The sequence below is a fragment of the Eucyclogobius newberryi genome, unplaced genomic scaffold (assembly GCF_026437365.1).
Source record: "Eucyclogobius newberryi isolate DKJ021-1_F unplaced genomic scaffold, fEucNew1.0.hap1 SCAF_8, whole genome shotgun sequence".
Classification (NCBI taxonomy): Eukaryota; Metazoa; Chordata; class Actinopteri; order Gobiiformes; family Gobiidae; genus Eucyclogobius; species Eucyclogobius newberryi.
This window is the reverse complement of record NW_027316500.1, coordinates 36,637,604-36,655,129: the sequence shown is the minus strand read 5'-3', so window position 1 is coordinate 36,655,129 and position 17,526 is coordinate 36,637,604. Positions and strand designations below refer to the sequence as shown.

At 49.2% G+C, this 17,526-nt stretch overlaps 2 protein-coding genes across 2 annotated transcripts in view; one reads left to right on the top strand and one right to left on the bottom strand.

Moving 5' to 3' along the window:
- LOC140350835 (cystatin-F-like) overlaps positions 1–17,526 on the bottom strand; it is a gene marked incomplete at its 3' end in the record, with an annotated part of 240,847 nt that overhangs the window by 70,777 nt on the left and 152,544 nt on the right. The window lies entirely within an intron of this gene.
- LOC140351444 (echinoderm microtubule-associated protein-like 4) overlaps positions 1–17,526 on the top strand; it is a 48,918-nt gene that overhangs the window by 3,887 nt on the left and 27,505 nt on the right. Inside the window, exons 2-7 of the mRNA XM_072437283.1 lie at positions 5,865–6,059; positions 8,194–8,332; positions 9,114–9,293; positions 15,529–15,648; positions 15,705–15,712; positions 15,769–15,776. Of these exons, the coding sequence (XP_072293384.1) occupies positions 5,865–6,059; positions 8,194–8,332; positions 9,114–9,293; positions 15,529–15,648; positions 15,705–15,712; positions 15,769–15,776 (650 nt within the window). The remainder of the gene's footprint in view (positions 1–5,864; positions 6,060–8,193; positions 8,333–9,113; positions 9,294–15,528; positions 15,649–15,704; positions 15,713–15,768; positions 15,777–17,526) is intronic.

The following is a 17,526-nucleotide window of genomic DNA, read 5'->3' as shown; positions in this document are numbered from 1 at the left end:
GACAAAATTTCCAAAATCAACAGCTCCATGACTGCCGTCTCCATTAACTCCATCACCACCCCCACCCCTGCCCCCCCCCTCTCCCTGACCACCCACCCTTCCCTCCCCTCACCACCTTCTCCTCTGTTAACTCCTCTCATATCATAGACCTCATCACCGCTTCCAAAACCACCACCTGCTCTCTCGACCCCCTCCCAACGACTCTAACCAAGGCCTGCCTCCCTGCTCTCATCCCCCATCTCACCACGCTCTTCAACCAGTCTTTATCCCTCGGCCATGTTCCTTCCATCTACAAACTGGCCTCCATCACCCCCATCCTCAAAAAACCCACCCTAGACTCCGCCAACCTCTCCAACTACCGCCCCATCTCCAACCTGCCGTTCCTCTCAAAAACGCTGGAACGCATCGTCGCCGCCCAACTTCACACCCACCTCCAGTCAAACAACCTCTATGAACCCCTCCAATCTGGCTCCGCCCACTTCACAGCACTGAAACAGCCCTGGTCAAAGTACTCAACGATCTCCTCACCTCTGCAGACTCCGGGGCCCTCAACATCCTGTTACTACTAGACCTCAGCGCAGCCTTTGACACTATAAACCATTCCATCCTCCTACAAAGGCTGCGCCAACTGGGTGTTGAGGGCTCTGCACTTGACTGGCTCACATCCTACCTCACCAACAGGCAAGAGTTCATTTCCCTCTCCGGTCACTCATCCACCCTCTCCCCAGTAACGCAGGGGGTCCCCCAGGACTCAGTCCTCGGCCCCCTCCTCTTCATCTGCTACATCTTCCCCCTTGGTCACATCCTCCGCCAACTCAACCTGGACTTTCACTGCTACGCTGACGACACCCAGATATACCTCACCACCAAATCCACCCAAAACCCTCCCCTCAGCCACATCCAAACCTGCATCTCTACAATAAAATCATGGCTCACTCTCAACTTCCTCAAACTGAACAGTGACAAAACAGAGCTCCTCCTCATTGGCACCAAATCCACTCTCAATAAAACTGGTACCCGAACAGCACCCCGACTCTGGAACTCCCTCCCCCAACCTGTCCGCCACTCTCCCTCACTCACAACATTCAAATCCCGCCTAAAAACATACCTCTTCACCCAAGCCTATGACCTCCCCTACCCCTAGCCTCCTCTACCCCATTGTCTACTCTTCTACCCCCTGTTACATCCCCATCTTTTTCTCTCTACTTCTTCTGTCTTGTTCATTTTATCTGTATATCAATGTGTTCTGTACGTGTTGTCCCCCCTGTCTGTAAATACCCCCCCCCTTTTTTATATATGTTCAGCGTCTTTGGGTCACTGAAAAGCACTATATAAATAAAAGTTGTTATTATTATTATTAAAAATATAGTGTCAAAACCAGATTTAGAGAGACTTATCCAAGCGTTTGTCTCCAGTAGATTAGACTACTGTAACGGCCTGCTCACTGGCCTCTCCAAACGAGTTGTAAAACAGCTGCAGTACATCCAGAACGCTGCTGCTCGGGTCCTGACTAGAACCAGGAAGTATGATCACATTAGTCCTGTTCTCAGGTCTCTGCACTGCCCCCTGTGGCTCAGAGAATAGACTTTAAAGCAGCTCTGCTTGTGTACAAGTCTCTCCATGGCCTAGCACCAAAGTACATCTTGGATATGTTAGTGCAATATGAACCATCTCGGACTCTGAGGACCTCAGGGACCGGCCTCCTGCTGGTGCCCAGAGTCAGGACAAAACATGGACCGGCCTCCTACTGGTGCCCAGAGTCAGGACTAAACATGGAGCGGCCTCCTGCTGGTGCCAGAGTCAGGACTAAACATGGACCGGCCTCCTGCTGGTGCCAGAGTCAGGACAAAACATGGGGAATCTGCGTTTCAGTTTTATGCAGCTAAAATCTGGAACATTCTTCCTGAAGATGTGAGACATACTCTGACAAAGTTCAAATCTAAGCTAAAAACAGTTTTGTTTAGCTGCGCATATGACTGAAAGGATTTTATCTTTGCACTCTTCTCTTTTGTTTGTGATTTTATTAGTTTAGAAAATCAGTTGGATTGATAATTTTTAATTTAGTTAATTTTATTGTATTTCTGTAATTTCTTTGTGATTTGAATGCATTTTTCCTGCTGTGAAGCTTTGAATTGCCTTGTGTATGAAATGTGCTCTACAAATAAACTTGCCTTGCCTTGTGTGTGTGGTACTCCATATGTGTGTGGTACTCCATATGTGTGTGGTACTCCATATGTGTGTGGTACTCCATATGTGTGTGTGTGGTACTCCATATGTGTGTGGTACTCCATATGTGTGTGGTACTCCATATGTGTGTGGTACTCCATATGTGTGTGTGTGGTACTCCATATGTGTGTGTGGTACTCCATATGTGTGTGGTACTCCATGTGTGTGTGGTACTCCATATGTGTGTGGTACTCCATATGTGTGTGGTACTCCATATGTGTGTGGTACTCCATATGTGTGTGTGTGGTACTCCATATGTGTGTGTGGTACTCCATATGTGTGTGGTACTCCATGTGTGTGTGGTACTCCATGTGTGTGTGGTACTCCATATGTGTGTGGTACTCCATATGTGTGTGTGGTACTCCATGTGTGTGTGGTACTCCATATGTGTGTGGTACTCCATATGTGTGTGTGGTACTCCATATGTGTGTGTGGTACTCCATGTGTGTGTGGTACTCCATATGTGTGTGTGGTACTCCATATGTGTGTGTGGTACTCCATGTGTGTGTGGTACTTCATATGTGTGTGTGGTACTCCATATGTGTGTGTGGTACTCCATATGTGTGTGGTACTCCATATGTGTGGTACTCCATATGTGTGTGTGGTACTCCATATGTGTGTGTGGTACTCCGTATGTGTGGTACTCCATATGTGTGTGGTACTCCATATGTGTGTGTGGTACTCCATATGTGTGTGTGGTACTCCATATGTGTGTGTGGTACTCCATATGTGTGTGGTACTCCATATGTGTGGTACTCCATATGTGTGGTACTCCATATGTGTGTGGTACTCCATATGTGTGTGGTACTCCATATGTGTGTGTGGTACTACATATGTGTGTGTGGTACTCCGTATGTGTGGTACTCCGTATGTGTGGTACTCCATATGTGTGTGGTACTCCATATGTGTGTGTGGTACTCCATGTGTGTGTGTGGTACTCCATATGTGTGTGTGGTACTCCATATGTGTGTGTGGTACTCCATATGTGTGTGTGGTACTCCATATGTGTGTGGTACTCCATATGTGTGTGTGGTACTCCATGTGTGTGTGTGGTACTCCATATGTGTGTGTGGTACTCCATATGTGTGTGTGGTACTCCATATGTGTGTGTGGTACTCCATATGTGTGTGGTACTCCATATGTGTGTGGTACTCCATATGTGTGTGTGGTACTCCATGTGTGTGTGTGGTACTCCATATGTGTGTGTGGTACTCCATATGTGTGTGTGGTACTCCATGTGTGTGTGTGGTACTCCATATGTGTGTGTGGTACTCCATATGTGTGTGTGGTACTCCATATGTGTGTGGTACTCCATATGTGTGTGTGGTACTCCATATGTGTGTGGTACTCCATAGAGACCTATCAACAATTCTGGAGAAATATAATAACCCTATTTTTATTACTGTAAAAAAACGATCTTGAGAAATGTGTTTAAGTCTAAAAATGAATGTTTCACCCAGATTCTCTCTTTGTTCCGGAATCTTTTCATTTCCAAACGGCTTTTTGATGATGGAATAAAACTATCTCTAGATTTATATTGCAAGATAAAAAATCCTAACCCATATCAATGTGGTGCCGGGGGTTCCTATACAGGTCTTATACTGAGAGTCATGTGGTGCCGGGGGTTCCTATACAGGTCTTATACTGAGAGTCATGTGGTGCCGGGGGTTCCTGTACAGGTCTTATACTGAGAGTCATGTGGTGCCGGGGGTTCCTGTACAGGTCTTATACTGAGAGTCATGTGGTGCCGGGGGTTCCTGTACAGGTCTTATACTGAGAGTCATGTGGTGCCTGAGGTTCCTATACAGGTCTCATACTGAGAGTCATGTGGTGCCTGAGGTTCCTATACAGGTCTCATACTGAGAGTCATGTGGTGCCTGAGGTTCCTGTACAGGTCTTATACTGAGAGTCATGTGGTGCCTGAGGTTCCTGTACAGGTCTTATACTGAGAGTCATGTGGTGCCTGAGGTTCCTATACAGGTCTCATACTGAGAGTCATGTGGTGCCTGAGGTTCCTGTACAGGTCTCATACTGAGAGTCATGTGGTGCCTGAGGTTCCTGTACAGGTCTTATACTGAGAGTCATGTGGTGCCTGAGGTTCCTGTACAGGTCTTATACTGAGAGTCATGTGGTGCCTGAGGTTCCTGTACAGGTCTTATACTGAGAGTCATGTGGTGCCTGAGGTTCCTGTACAGGTCTTATACTGAGAGTCATGTGGTGCCGGGGGTTCCTGTACAGGTCTTATACTGAAAGTCATGTGGTGCCGGGGGTTCCTATACAGGTCTCATACTGAGAGTCATGTGGTGCCTGAGGTTCCTGTACAGGTCTTATACTGAGAGTCATGTGGTGCCGGGGGTTCCTGTACAGGTCTTATACTGAGAGTCATGTGGTGCCGGGGGTTCCTGTACAGGTCTTATACTGAGAGTCATGTGGTGCCGGGGGTTCCTGTACAGGTCTTATACTGAGAGTCATGTGGTGCCGGGGGTTCCTGTACAGGTCTTATACTGAGAGTCATGTGGTGCCGGGGGTTCCTGTACAGGTCTTATACTGAGAGTCATGTGGTGCCGGGGGTTCCTGTACAGGTCTTATACTGAGAGTCATGTGGTGCCGGGGGTTCCTGTACAGGTCTTATACTGAGAGTCATGTGGTGCCGGGGGTTCCTGTACAGTTCTTATACTGAGAGTCATGTGGTGCCGGGGGTTCCTGTACAGGTCTTATACTGAGAGTCATGTGGTGCCGGGGGTTCCTGTACAGGTCTTATACTGAGAGTCATGTGGTGCCTGAGGTTCCTGTACAGGTCTTATACTGAGAGTCATGTGGTGCCGGGGGTTCCTGTACAGGTCTTATACTGAGAGTCATGTGGTGCCGGGGGTTCCTGTACAGGTCTTATACTGAGAGTCATGTGGTGCCGGGGGTTCCTGTACAGGTCTTATACTGAGAGTCATGTGGTGCCGGGGGTTCCTGTACAGGTCTTATACTGAGAGTCATGTGGTGCCGGGGGTTCCTGTACAGGTCTTATACTGAGAGTCATGTGGTGCCGGGGGTTCCTGTACAGGTCTTATACTGAGAGTCATGTGGTGCCGGGGGTTCCTGTACAGGTCTTATACTGAGAGTCATGTGGTGCCGGGGGTTCCTGTACAGGTCTTATACTGAGAGTCATGTGGTGCCGGGGGTTCCTGTACAGGTCTTATACTGAGAGTCATGTGGTGCCGGGGGTTCCTGTACAGGTCTTATACTGAGAGTCATGTGGTGCCGGGGGTTCCTGTACAGGTCTTATACTGAGAGTCATGTGGTGCCGGGGGTTCCTGTACAGGTCTTATACTGAGAGTCATGTGGTGCCGGGGGTTCCTGTACAGGTCTTATACTGAGAGTCATGTGGTGCCGGGGGTTCCTGTACAGGTCTTATACTGAGAGTCATGTGGTGCCGGGGGTTCCTGTACAGGTCTTATACTGAGAGTCATGTGGTGCCGGGGGTTCCTGTACAGGTCTTATACTGAGAGTCATGTGGTGCCGGGGGTTCCTGTACAGGTCTTATACTGAGAGTCATGTGGTGCCGGGGGTTCCTGTACAGGTCTTATACTGAGAGTCATGTGGTGCTGGTTCAGATATATTTCCTTATTCTCCCTTTGTCTCTGCAGATGAGGACGTGCATGAGGACAACGTGCACGCTCGTGTGTGCGCGCTGGAGAGCGACGAACATGTGCACGCTCGTGTCTGCGCGCTGGAGCTGCGTGTGCAGACGCAGGAGGACGAGCTGACTGTGCTCAAGGCGGCGCTTGCTGATGTCATCCGTCGCCTCAACCAGTCAGAGGAGAGCAAAAAGCAGACGAAAGGTACGTCAGCCAATCAGAGCAGAGGAAATGTAGCTCAGCCAATCAGAACAGAGGAAAGATACAACCGCAAACTGTCACGAACGGCAGAACAGAGCCAATTACAGAGCTGGAAACAGGATAAGATTATAACAGGCTTTAATGGAGAATAGAAATGTACAAAGTCACTGGGTGAGTCGGAACAACAAGGAAGGTCCTTCCAGTGGTGGTCATAGCAACAGCGGTGTCAGAGGACAGGCGAGAGGCGGAGTCAAGGTCCGGTCCAGGTTCGGTGCACAGGCTAACAGCTGTGTCAGAGGAAAAGAATATCAGAGCGTCCAAGATCGAGGACAGCAAACGGGATCAGAGGATAATGCAAAATACAGAAGTCAGAGTCCGAAAACAAGAATCAAGATATCAAACGCTCGATGGCTGGGGCTGAACAGGGCAGGGCAGAACAGGGCGGGGCAGAACAGGGCAACGCAGACAATTTCGCACTGAGACAAAGAACAGACACACGATATATTACCACCAGTGATCAACAACCAGATACAGCTGTGAACCCACGCACAGGTGTGAGGGAGGAGCCTGTGAAGAGCTGAGAGACAAGGGGGCGGTAACCAGAGCAACAAGGGGGCGGTAACCAGAGCAACAAGGGGGCGGTAACCAGAGCAACAAGGGGGCGGTAACCAGAGCAACAAGGGGGGTAACCAGAGCAACAAGGGGGCGGTAACCAGAGCGAGAACAAGAAGCAAGCCTTGAAATAATTATTTTTACGTCCCTGTCAACATGACAGGTACCGATCATTTGGCACCTGTCATGGCTAATTCTGAATCGGTCACAAGGAAAGGAAAACAGAATAACATAATTAATGAAAAATGAACTATCATTAACATGTCTCTTTCATTTACAGGCTGAGAAATAGATTTTCAAAGTTAGGGGCCCCCCAGCATTTTCAGGGGCCCACAAGCACGCGCGGCATCATAAAAACAAGATAAATGTGTTTTAAACCTGGTTATTAGCATGTAAAACAATTGAAAGTACTTTTATCTGTTATTTGATATGAAGAGCACAAATACTGAATCATATAAACCAGAGATCATGATCTTTAAAACTGTTTAATTTAATATAATCATGTTTCTTATCAAATAAATACTGTTTACAGCATTTGACACAAGGAGATCTTGTGGAATATATAAAATCACAGCCTACAAAATAAACTACTAACATATATACATTATATATACATATATACATTATATACATATAAACATTGCCCCGATGCTAACAACTCAAAAGGGGGCGGGGCCCTTGGATACTTCCACATTGACATTGTCCCTAATGTGCAAAATTACAGCTTTTGTTGCAAACAACTTTAAAAAGACTGAATTGTGAACTGAGGAGATTGACGCCCGCCAACCTCGATATCACTTGTGGCGCAAAGTTAGAGCGGGCATTTCCGAGTACAACCGAACGCAGCGGCCAATCAGATGCCCGCTTTCATCGACATTAGATCACGGACACCGCTCGGCCAATGAGAAGCGAGAAGACTGCGAAGTGGCATGTCTGTCAAAACGAAACTTAAGCGATGGAAATGCGCGCGCACATGCTCCGCTGCTTCCTCCGCTGTACAAGTACAGCAATAATCCTGGTCTGTAGTACAGCGCGCCCGAGTTTGTGCAGAGGAACCGCTTTGGGCGGGTTCACCGCGCTGTTTTTGCCTATGACGGCGAAAAATTTGCGTCGGCCATTGTTTCCGGAACCTTGATTTTGGAGTCGGTCAAAACAGATTTTTGCGCCGGTCATTGACCGTGTCCGGCCCGTTATTTCGAGGCTTGAAGAAGGGAGGGGGGAAACCAAGAGGAGCAGAGATAGAAACACCCTGAGTAAAACAAGACAAACCCTACATCACCATGACAACAGAGCAGAGGAAATGTACCTCAGCCCATCAGAGCAGAGGTTATTGGTTAGATATATGGATGTTTTGGAGCCAAGGCTGATGAACTCATGTTGTGATTTATATTATATTGTGATTTTAATAAATGTAATAAATGTTTTACTATTGTAACGCGCTGGAGTTACTTTTGTATGAAATGTGCTCCACAAATAAACATTGATTGATTGATTGATTGATTGATTGATTGGCTGTGGTTCTCAGGGTCGATGCGAGAGGCCTACTCTTTGTCGTGTCTCCCAAACGGGGGGACCTCAGGGGGAACCTCAGGGAGCGGGCGACGGAGGGACCGAGAGTCTGGATCAGTGACACGGAAAGAGACGCTGTCGTCTGCCGCCAAAAGGTCAGACACGCACACACACTCTCACTCTCACACTCACACTCACACTCACACTCACTCTCACTCTCACTCTCACTCTCACACTCACACTCACACTCTCACTCTCACACTCACACTCACACTCACTCTCACTCTCACACTCACACTCACTCTCACACTCACACTCACACTCACTCTCACACTCACACTCACACTCACACTCACTCTCACTCTCACACTCACACTCACACTCACTCTCACACTCACACTCACTCTCACTCTCACTCTCACACTCACACTCACTCTCACTCTCACACTCACACTCACACTCACACTCACACTCACACTCACTCTCACTCTCACTCTCACTCTCACACTCACACTCACACTCACACTCACTCTCACACTCACACTCACACTCACACTCACACTCACACTCACACTCACTCTCACTCTCACTCTCACTCTCACACTCACACTCACACTCACACTCACTCTCACTCTCACTCTCACTCTCACTCTCACACTCACACTCACACTCACTCTCACTCTCACTCTCACTCTCACACTCACACTCACACTCACTCTCACTCTCACTCTCACTCTCACTCTCACTCTCACACTCACACTCACACTCACACTCACACTCACTCTCACTCTCACTCTCACTCTCACTCTCACTCTCACTCTCTCTCACACTCACACTCACACTCACACTCACACTCACACTCACACACACACTTTGTGTGGGCTCAGATTTCACGTTGTTCTTTTGCAAAATGTATAAAAACTGTTTTTCACTCAGTGGCACAGAAAAGAAAAAGGAGAAGTCCCAGTCCAGATCTGACTTGGGTGAGATCCAAGAGGAGAACCAGGACCAGAACCAGAACCTCCAGAGATCCCAGTCCTCCGAGTCCCGGTCGACAGAAGCCAGGACCGAGACCAGAGCTGAGACTAAAGTCCAGAGCGGAGCCACAGGGAAAAGGTCTCCACTGAAGCAGCTCTGGTCCTAACGCCTGGTTTCCTCTCAGACTGACCCAGCTCTGTTCCAGGGTTAGGGTCAGCCCTAAGCCTGGTTTCCTCTCAGACTGACCCAGCTCTGGTCCAGGGTTAGGGTCAGCCCTAAGCCTGGTTTCCTCTCAGACTGACCCAGCTCTGGTCCAGGGTTAGGGTCAGCCCTAAGCCTGGTTTCCTCTCAGACTGACCCAGCTCTGGTCCAGGGTTAGGGTCAGCCCTAAGCCTGGTTTCCTCTCAGACTGACCCAGCTCTGGTCCAGGGTTAGGGTCAGCCCTAAGCCTGGTTTCCTCTCAGACTGACCCAGCTCTGGTCCAGGGTTAGGGTCAGCCCTAAGCCTGGTTTCCTCTCAGACTGACCCAGCTCTGGTCCAGGGTTAGGGTCAGCCCTAAGCCTGGTTTCCTCTCAGACTAACTCAGATCTGTCAAAGGTTCTGACCTGGTCTAACCCAGGATCTGACCCTGTTTAACCCTTTGTTTGTAACTGCTCCAGTCTCACCCTGACTTGCTGCTGTGGCCCTTTCCTACTTGCCCCTCCCCTTCTCCCCCAGCCCCTCCCTCACCTTTGCCTGACACGTGTCGCTGCTGCATTGTGGGAATCGTAGTCTTTCTGTGTGACCTAAAGCTCAGACCTTTTTCTAACACTGCTTCTCTTCTGTCTCAGTTTAGCTCATGTTTGATGTTTCTGTGTGAGATGCATAATGCCCATACTATACCGATACTATACCGATACCATACCGATACCATATCGATACCAAACCGATACCAATGCAGCGTGTACCGCTAGCAAAGCTAGCAAACATGGGCAGAGATGTCCTCAAGTCATAAGATAAGATAAGATATTCCTTTATTGTCCCACATGGGGAAATTTCATTGGTGCAACGCAGGTAGATACAGAGGTAGATCCAGAAGAACAGATCACTTATAGGAAGTCTGAAAAACACTTTCAGTAGAAGATCTCCTATAAACAAATAAAAACTCCCATAGACAAATAAATAAATAAATACATAAATACCATTGCATGTGATCACGACTGTAATTGCACATGAATATGTGTCACGACAGCACATAGGTTGCACATGAATTGCACATGAATTCCAACAGCAATTGCACATATGACAGAATTGCACATGGTTAGGTCAGTATTGCGAGTGTTCAGTACTAACAGTGTTTGTTATAAAGTCTGACAGCAGCAGGAAGGAAAGACCTACGGAACCTTTCCTTCGCACATCGAGGGTGGATCAGTCTCTCACTGAAGCTGCTCTCCAGAGCGGAGAGAGTGTCCTGCAGGGGGTGACAATCATGGTCCATCTATGCATAGATGTGAATCTAGCCAGGACCCTTCTGTCCCCCACCTCCTGCACCGAGTCCAGAGCACAGCCCAGGACGGAGCTGGACTTCTTGATGACTCTGTCCAGCTTCCTCCTCTCCCTCTCTGTGATGCTGCTGCTCCAGCAGGCCACACTGTACAGGAGGGCTGATGCCACCACAGAGTCGTAGAAGGTCTTCAGGAGTGGCCCTGTCACTCCAAAAGACCTGAGTCTCCTCAGGAGGTAGAGCCGACTCTGGCTCTTCCTGTACAGTGCGTCTGTGTTATGAGTCCTGTCCAGTTTGTGGTTCAGATGAACACCCAGGTACTTGTATGAGTCCACTCTCTCAATGTCCCGTCCCTGGATGTTCACTGGTGAGGGGGCAGTGGGGTGGCGTCTGCGGAAATCCACCACCATCTCCTTGGTCTTCCCCGCGTTGATGAGGAGGTGGTTCCGCTGACACCAGTCCACAAAGTCCTGCGCCAGTCCTCTGTACTCCGCGTCATCGTCGTCCGTGATGAGTCCGATGATGGCAGAGTCATCAGAGAACTTCTGCAGGACACAGCTGTCCGTGTCATGTCTGAAGTCTGCAGTGTAAAGGGTGAAGAGAAAGGGCGCGAGGACAGTGCCCTGGGGCGCCCCCACACTGCAGGTCCGAGTGTCAGACACACAGTTCCGGGCTCTCACAAACTGGGGTCGGTCTGTGAGGTAGTCCAGGATCCACTCTGCCAGGTCATACTCCACACCAGCCGTCTCCAGCTTGTCCCTCAGGAGCAGCGGCTGGATGGTGTTGAAGGCGCTGGAAAGATCGAAGAACAGAATCCTCACAGAGCTGCCAGGCTTTTCCAGGTGAGAGAGAGAGCGGTGCAGCAGGGAGATGACAGCGTCCTCCACTCCGATGCCAGACCGATATGCAAACTGCAGCGGGTCCATGGCTGAGCTCACGGTGGAGCGGAGGTGGTCCAGGACTAGCCGCTCCAGTGTCTTCATCAGGTGGGACGTGAGAGCCACTGGCCTGAAGCTGTTGAGGTCTTTGGGGCGCGGTGTCTTAGGCACAGGTACCAGACAGGAGGTCTTCAGACCTGTGGTACCAGACAGGAGGTCTTCAGACCTGTGGTACCACCCTCAGCTTCAGGCTCATGTTGAAGACATGCTCCATAACTCCACACAGTTCATCTGCGCAGGACTTAAGGAGCCTGGGGCTGATGCCATCAGGTCCTGCTGCCTTCCTCACTTTAATCCTCTTCAGCTCACTCCTCACCTGTGCTGCTGTGACAGTCAGTGGTTGGCAGGGGGACTGTGTGCTGGGGGGATGGGTGAGTCCAGGCGAAGTGGGGAGCCGATGGTCCGGGGCAGATAAGCGAAGAGGAACAGATGCAGGGCATTGTCCAGCTGTGGAAGAGGGAGCATGCAGCTGTGCAGGGGGAGGGGCGGGTGACCGATCAAACCTCAAGAAGTGAGCATTTAAATCATTCACCCACTGTAGATCCCCCTCTGTCTGGGCAGGGGGGATTTTGAAGCCCGAGATGGTTTTCAGGCTCCTCCACACTCCCTGAATGTTCTTTTGCTGCAGCTGCTCCTCCATCCTCCTCTTGTAGCCGGCCTCAGCCTGCCTGATCTTCCTCCTCAGCTCCTTCTGCACAGTCCTCAGCTCCTCCTTGTTCCCTGACCTGAAGGCTCTCTTCTTCTCCTTCAGCAGAGCCTTCAGTTCACGGTTAATCCATGGCTTGTTGTTTGGAAAACACCGCACCGTCCGGGAGGGAACAATGTTCTCAAAACAGAAGTTGATGTAGTCCGTGATGCACTCTGTGATGGTGTTGATGTCCTCCCCATGTGGGTCATAAAGCTCAGTCCAGACAGTGGTGCTGAAGCAGTCCCTCAGAGCCTCCTCGCTCTCAGCAGACCACATCCTCACCTCACGGGACACCACAGGCTGCCTGCGCACGATGGGTTCATACACAGGCCTCAGATGTACAAGGTTGTGGTCCGAGCTGCCCAGGGGAGGGAGGGGGGAAGAAGAATAAGCCTCCTTGGTGTTGGCAAAAAACAAGTCCAATGTTCTATTCTCTCTGGTGGGGCAGGTAACATACTGGGTGTATGTTGGTAGAACAGAAGAGGGAGAAGCGTGGTTAAAGTCACCAGAGATGAGGAAGAGAGCCTGTGGATGCTGTGTTTGCAGCCTACAAGTGCAGGAGAGCAGTGCTTCACAAGCATTTTCAGCATTGGCAGACGGGGCCACATAGACTGCGATCAAAATCACATGTGAGAACTCCCGGGGCAGATAATATGGCCTCATGGCAATAGCCAATAGTTCAATATCCTTGTTACATAGCTGCTCCCTCACTGTGCAGTGTTCGGGTTTGGACCAGCTCGTGTTCACATACACCGCCAGACCTCCACCTCTTTTCTTCAAGCATTCTCTCGTTCTGTCGCCCGCAGCAGATCAAAATTGTCCAAACCTACAATAGAGTCTGGCATTTCTGCTGTTAACCAGGTCTCTGTGAAAATCAAGACGCTGCTGTCCCTATAAATCCTCTGGGACCGCATGAGGCTCGCTATTTCCGTCATTTTATTTTGAAGGGACCTCACGTTACCCATGACTACGGCGGGAACCGACTTCCTGTTTGTCCCTCTCTTCTCTCGGAGTTTACGTCCAGCCCGTCTGCTTCGTTGCGTTTTCCTTAGGATGTCCGCCGGGATAACGTGACGATCTCCGGGTAAGACGACTGTTCTCCTCAGTTTCATGAGTTCCTCCTTTGTGTAAACGCGGTACGGCGCCGGCCGGGGGGCGGGGCCGGAGCCGGGGGGCGGGGCCGGAGCCGGGGGACTCACAGCCAAGACACATCGCAACGACACGACGAAAACACTCAATCCAGCCGAATAAAGTCAAAACAAGTTAATTTTCGTGAAGTTCCTCTTTCATATAAACGTGTATATAAACGTGTACCGACGACACGCCGTACTTTAGCGTGGCCGGAGGGCGCGGGGGGGGGGCTGGTGGGCTCGCTCGGAGCTAGCTCACGTCACAACAACACAAAGAACGCAACGAAAAACGCTCAAATCCAGCCGAAAAAAGTCAAAAACAGTTGAATTAAAAAACTATTCCAGCGCGTGTCCCTATCGTACAGTAAAATAGAAAAAATATACTAACTATATTTACAAAATATAGGAGGTGTTGGGTGTCGGGGTGTCGGGGTGTTGGGTGTCGGGGTGTAGTGTGTCGGGGTGTAGTGTGTCGGGGTGTAGGGTGTCAGGGTGTCGGGTGTAGGATGTCGGGGTGTAGTGTGTCGGGGTGTCGGGGTGTAGTGTGTCGGGGTGTAGGGTGTCGGTGTAGGGTGTCGGTGTAGGGTGTCGGGGTGTAGTGTGTCAGGATGTAGGGTGTCGGGGTGTAGTGTGTCTGGGTGTAGGGTGTAGTGTGTCGGGGTGTAGGGTGTCGGGGTGTCAGGGTGTAGGGTATCGGGGTGTAGGGTATTGGGGTGTAGGGTGTCGGGGTGTCTGGGTGTCGGGGTGTCTGGGTGTAGGGTGTCGGGGTGTAGGGTGTCGGGTGTAGGGTGTCGGGGTGTAGTGTGTCGGGGTGTAGGGTGTCGGGGTGTAGTGTGTCAGGATGTAGGGTGTCGGGGTGTAGTGTGTCTGGGTGTAGGGTGTCGGGGTGTAGGGTGTCGGGGTGTCAGGGTGTAGGGTATCGGGGTGTAGGGTATTGGGGTGTAGAGTGTCGGGGTGTCTGGGTGTCGGGGTGTGGGGTGTCTGGGTGTGGGGTGTCGGGGTGTAGGGTGTCGGGTGTCGGGGTGTAGGGTGTCGGGGTGTAGGGTGTCGGGGTGTAGGGTGTCGGGGTGTAGTGTGTCGGGGTGTTGGGTGTAGGGTGTCGAGGTGTAGTGTGTCGGGGTGTAGTGTGTCGGGGTGTTGGGTGTAGGGTGTCGAGGTGTGGGGTGTCGGGGTGTTGGGTGTCGGGGTGTAGGGTGTCGGGGTGTCGGGGTGTAGGGTGTAGGGTGTCGGGTGTGGGGTGTCGGGGTGTGGGGTGTCGGGGTGTTGGGTGTCGGGGTGTGGGGTGTCGGGGTGTTGGGTGTCGGGGTGTGGGGTGTCGGGGTGTTGGGTGTCGGGGTGTCGGGGTGTTGGGTGTCGGGGTGTGGGGTGTCGGGGTGTAGGGTGTCGGGGTGTGGGGTGTCGGGGTGTTGGGTGTAGGGTGTCGAGGTGTGGGGTGTCGGGGTGTGGGGTGTCGGGGTGTCGGGGTGTTGGGTGTCGGGGTGTTGGGTGTCGGGGTGTTGGGTGTCGGGGTGTCGGGGTGTAGGGTGTTGGGTGTCGGGGTGTTGGGTGTCGGGGTGTAGGGTGTCGGGGTGTAGGGTGTAGGGTGTCGGGGTGTGGGGTGTCGGGGTGTAGGGTGTCGGGGTGTGGGGTGTCGGGGTGTCAGGGTGTAGGGTGTCGGGGTGTTGGGTGTCGGGGTGTTGGGTGTCGGGGTGTGGGGTGTCGGGGTGTGGGGTGTCGGGTGTCGGGGTGTTGGGTGTCGGGGTGTAGGGTGTCGGGGTGTAGACAAAACCAGAAAAAGTCATAATTTCTAAACGAATAAAGTAGTAATATTACAAGAATATCTTGTGCTGCGAGAATAAAGTCATAGTCAATATGAAGAAGTCATTTTAAGCATTTAACCCATTTTGGTCACGGCAAAAGTGAATTGTTCTTTTGCGTTTGCTTTGAAGAACTTCTAAACGTTCTAATGACGACTTCATTCTCATTTTCTTCCTATTACAACATGATTCTTACAGTAACAGTTTTATTCTGTTATTGTATTGTTATTAGTTTAAATACTACGCAGTGACGTGTGTGTGTTTAAATACTACGCAGTGACGTGTGTGTGTTTAAATACTACGTCGTAAATGTATATTTGTGTGTGTGTTTGTGTCAGAGGCGGCAGTGCCCGGCGCTCGCTCGACCGCACTCACGGCTCCTGGGACGATGACAGTCGCCTTCATAAAGCTGCTTCCACCTCCAAACTGTTAGCACGTGTGGCTAAGCAGGCGCACAGGTGAGTACACTCCCCAGACCATAGACTGTATAGTGTTAGCACGTGTGGCTAAGCAGGCGCACAGGTGAGTACACTCCCCAGACCATAGACTGTATAGTGTTAGCACGTGTGGCTAAGCAGGCGCACAGGTGAGTACACTCACCTCATACAGATACTTTCCCACTCCTCATCTGTCAAAACAGAGGCTGTAGAAGTAGTAGTTTGAGGCTTTTACCTCAGGTATTTGGCAACATGATGTGTTTTATGCAGCTGCTGCTTTGGTCTGATATAATGATGTCGTCTTTAAGACTGTTTGTACCAGTGGAGGTGTGTCCTGTACCACAGATATGAGAAAAGATAACTATTAACTATTACACTATTAACTATTACACTATGAACTATTACACTATTAACTATTACACTATTAACTATGAACTATTACACTATGAACTATTACACTATGAACTATTACACTATGAACCATTACACTATGAACTATTACACTATGAACTATTACACTATGAACTATTACACTATGAACTATTACACTATGAACTATTACACTATTAACTATTACACTATTAACTATGAACTATTACACTATGAACTATTACACTATGAACTATTACACTATTAACTATTACACTATTAACTATGAACTATTACACTATGAACTATTACACTATGAACTATTACACTATGAACTATTACACTATTACACTATGAACTATTACACTATGAACTATTACACTATGAACTATTACACTATGAACTATTACACTATTAACTATGAACTATTACACTATGAACTATTACACTAAACTATTACACTATTAACTATTACACTATTAACTATGAACTATTACACTATTAACTATTACACTATTAACTATTACACTATTAACTATTACACTATTAACTATGAACTATTACACTATGAACTATTACACTATTAACTATTACACTATTAACTATGAACTATTACACTATGAACTATTACACTATTAACTATTACACTATTAACTATACACTATTAACTATTACAGGCTGAGAAATAGATTTTCAAAGTTAGGGGCCTCCCAACATTTTCCGGGGTCCACAAGCGCGCGTGGCATCGCGGCGTCATAAGAACAAGATAAATGTGTTTTAAACCTGGTTATTGGCGTGTAAAACAATTTGATATGAAATACTGAATCATATAAACCAGAGATCATGATCTTTAAAACCGTTTCATTCAATATAATCATGTTTCTTATCAAATAAATACTGTTTACAGCATGTGACACAAGGAGATCTTGTGGAATATATAAAATCACAGCCTACAAAATAAACAACTCATATATACATTGCCCCGAAAATTAGAGCGGCCATTTCCGAGGACACGTGAACGCAACACGAACGCAGCGGCCAATCAGATGCCCACTTTCATCGATACTACATCACGGAGACCGCTCGGCCAATGAGAAGCGAGAAGACGTGCGATGTGGGCGTGTCTGTCAAAACCAAACTTAAGCGATGAAAATGCCCCGAATATGGACAAATTACTAGTTAAATCTTGATTTTTTTTTGAGGAGGGGCACGGCGGGCCCCCTCCTATTTCAAACCACGGGCCCGCCGGAGATTCAACTGCTTGCAGGCCCCGGGCCCCCGTCTATTTCCCTGCCTGTATTACACTATTAACTATTTAACTATTACACTAGTACACTAGTACACTATGTACACAAACACAACAGAACCAACAAATGACTAAAAAACAGCTCATGTCAAGTGTGGTTTAGTCATTTAGTAGAATTTACACAATATGGAGGTCACTGCAGGTTGCCATGGAGACGTTCTCTCGTTGGGTTCCATATTAGCCTCTAAAACCACTAGCATCGATTAGCTACAGTAAGGTCCAGA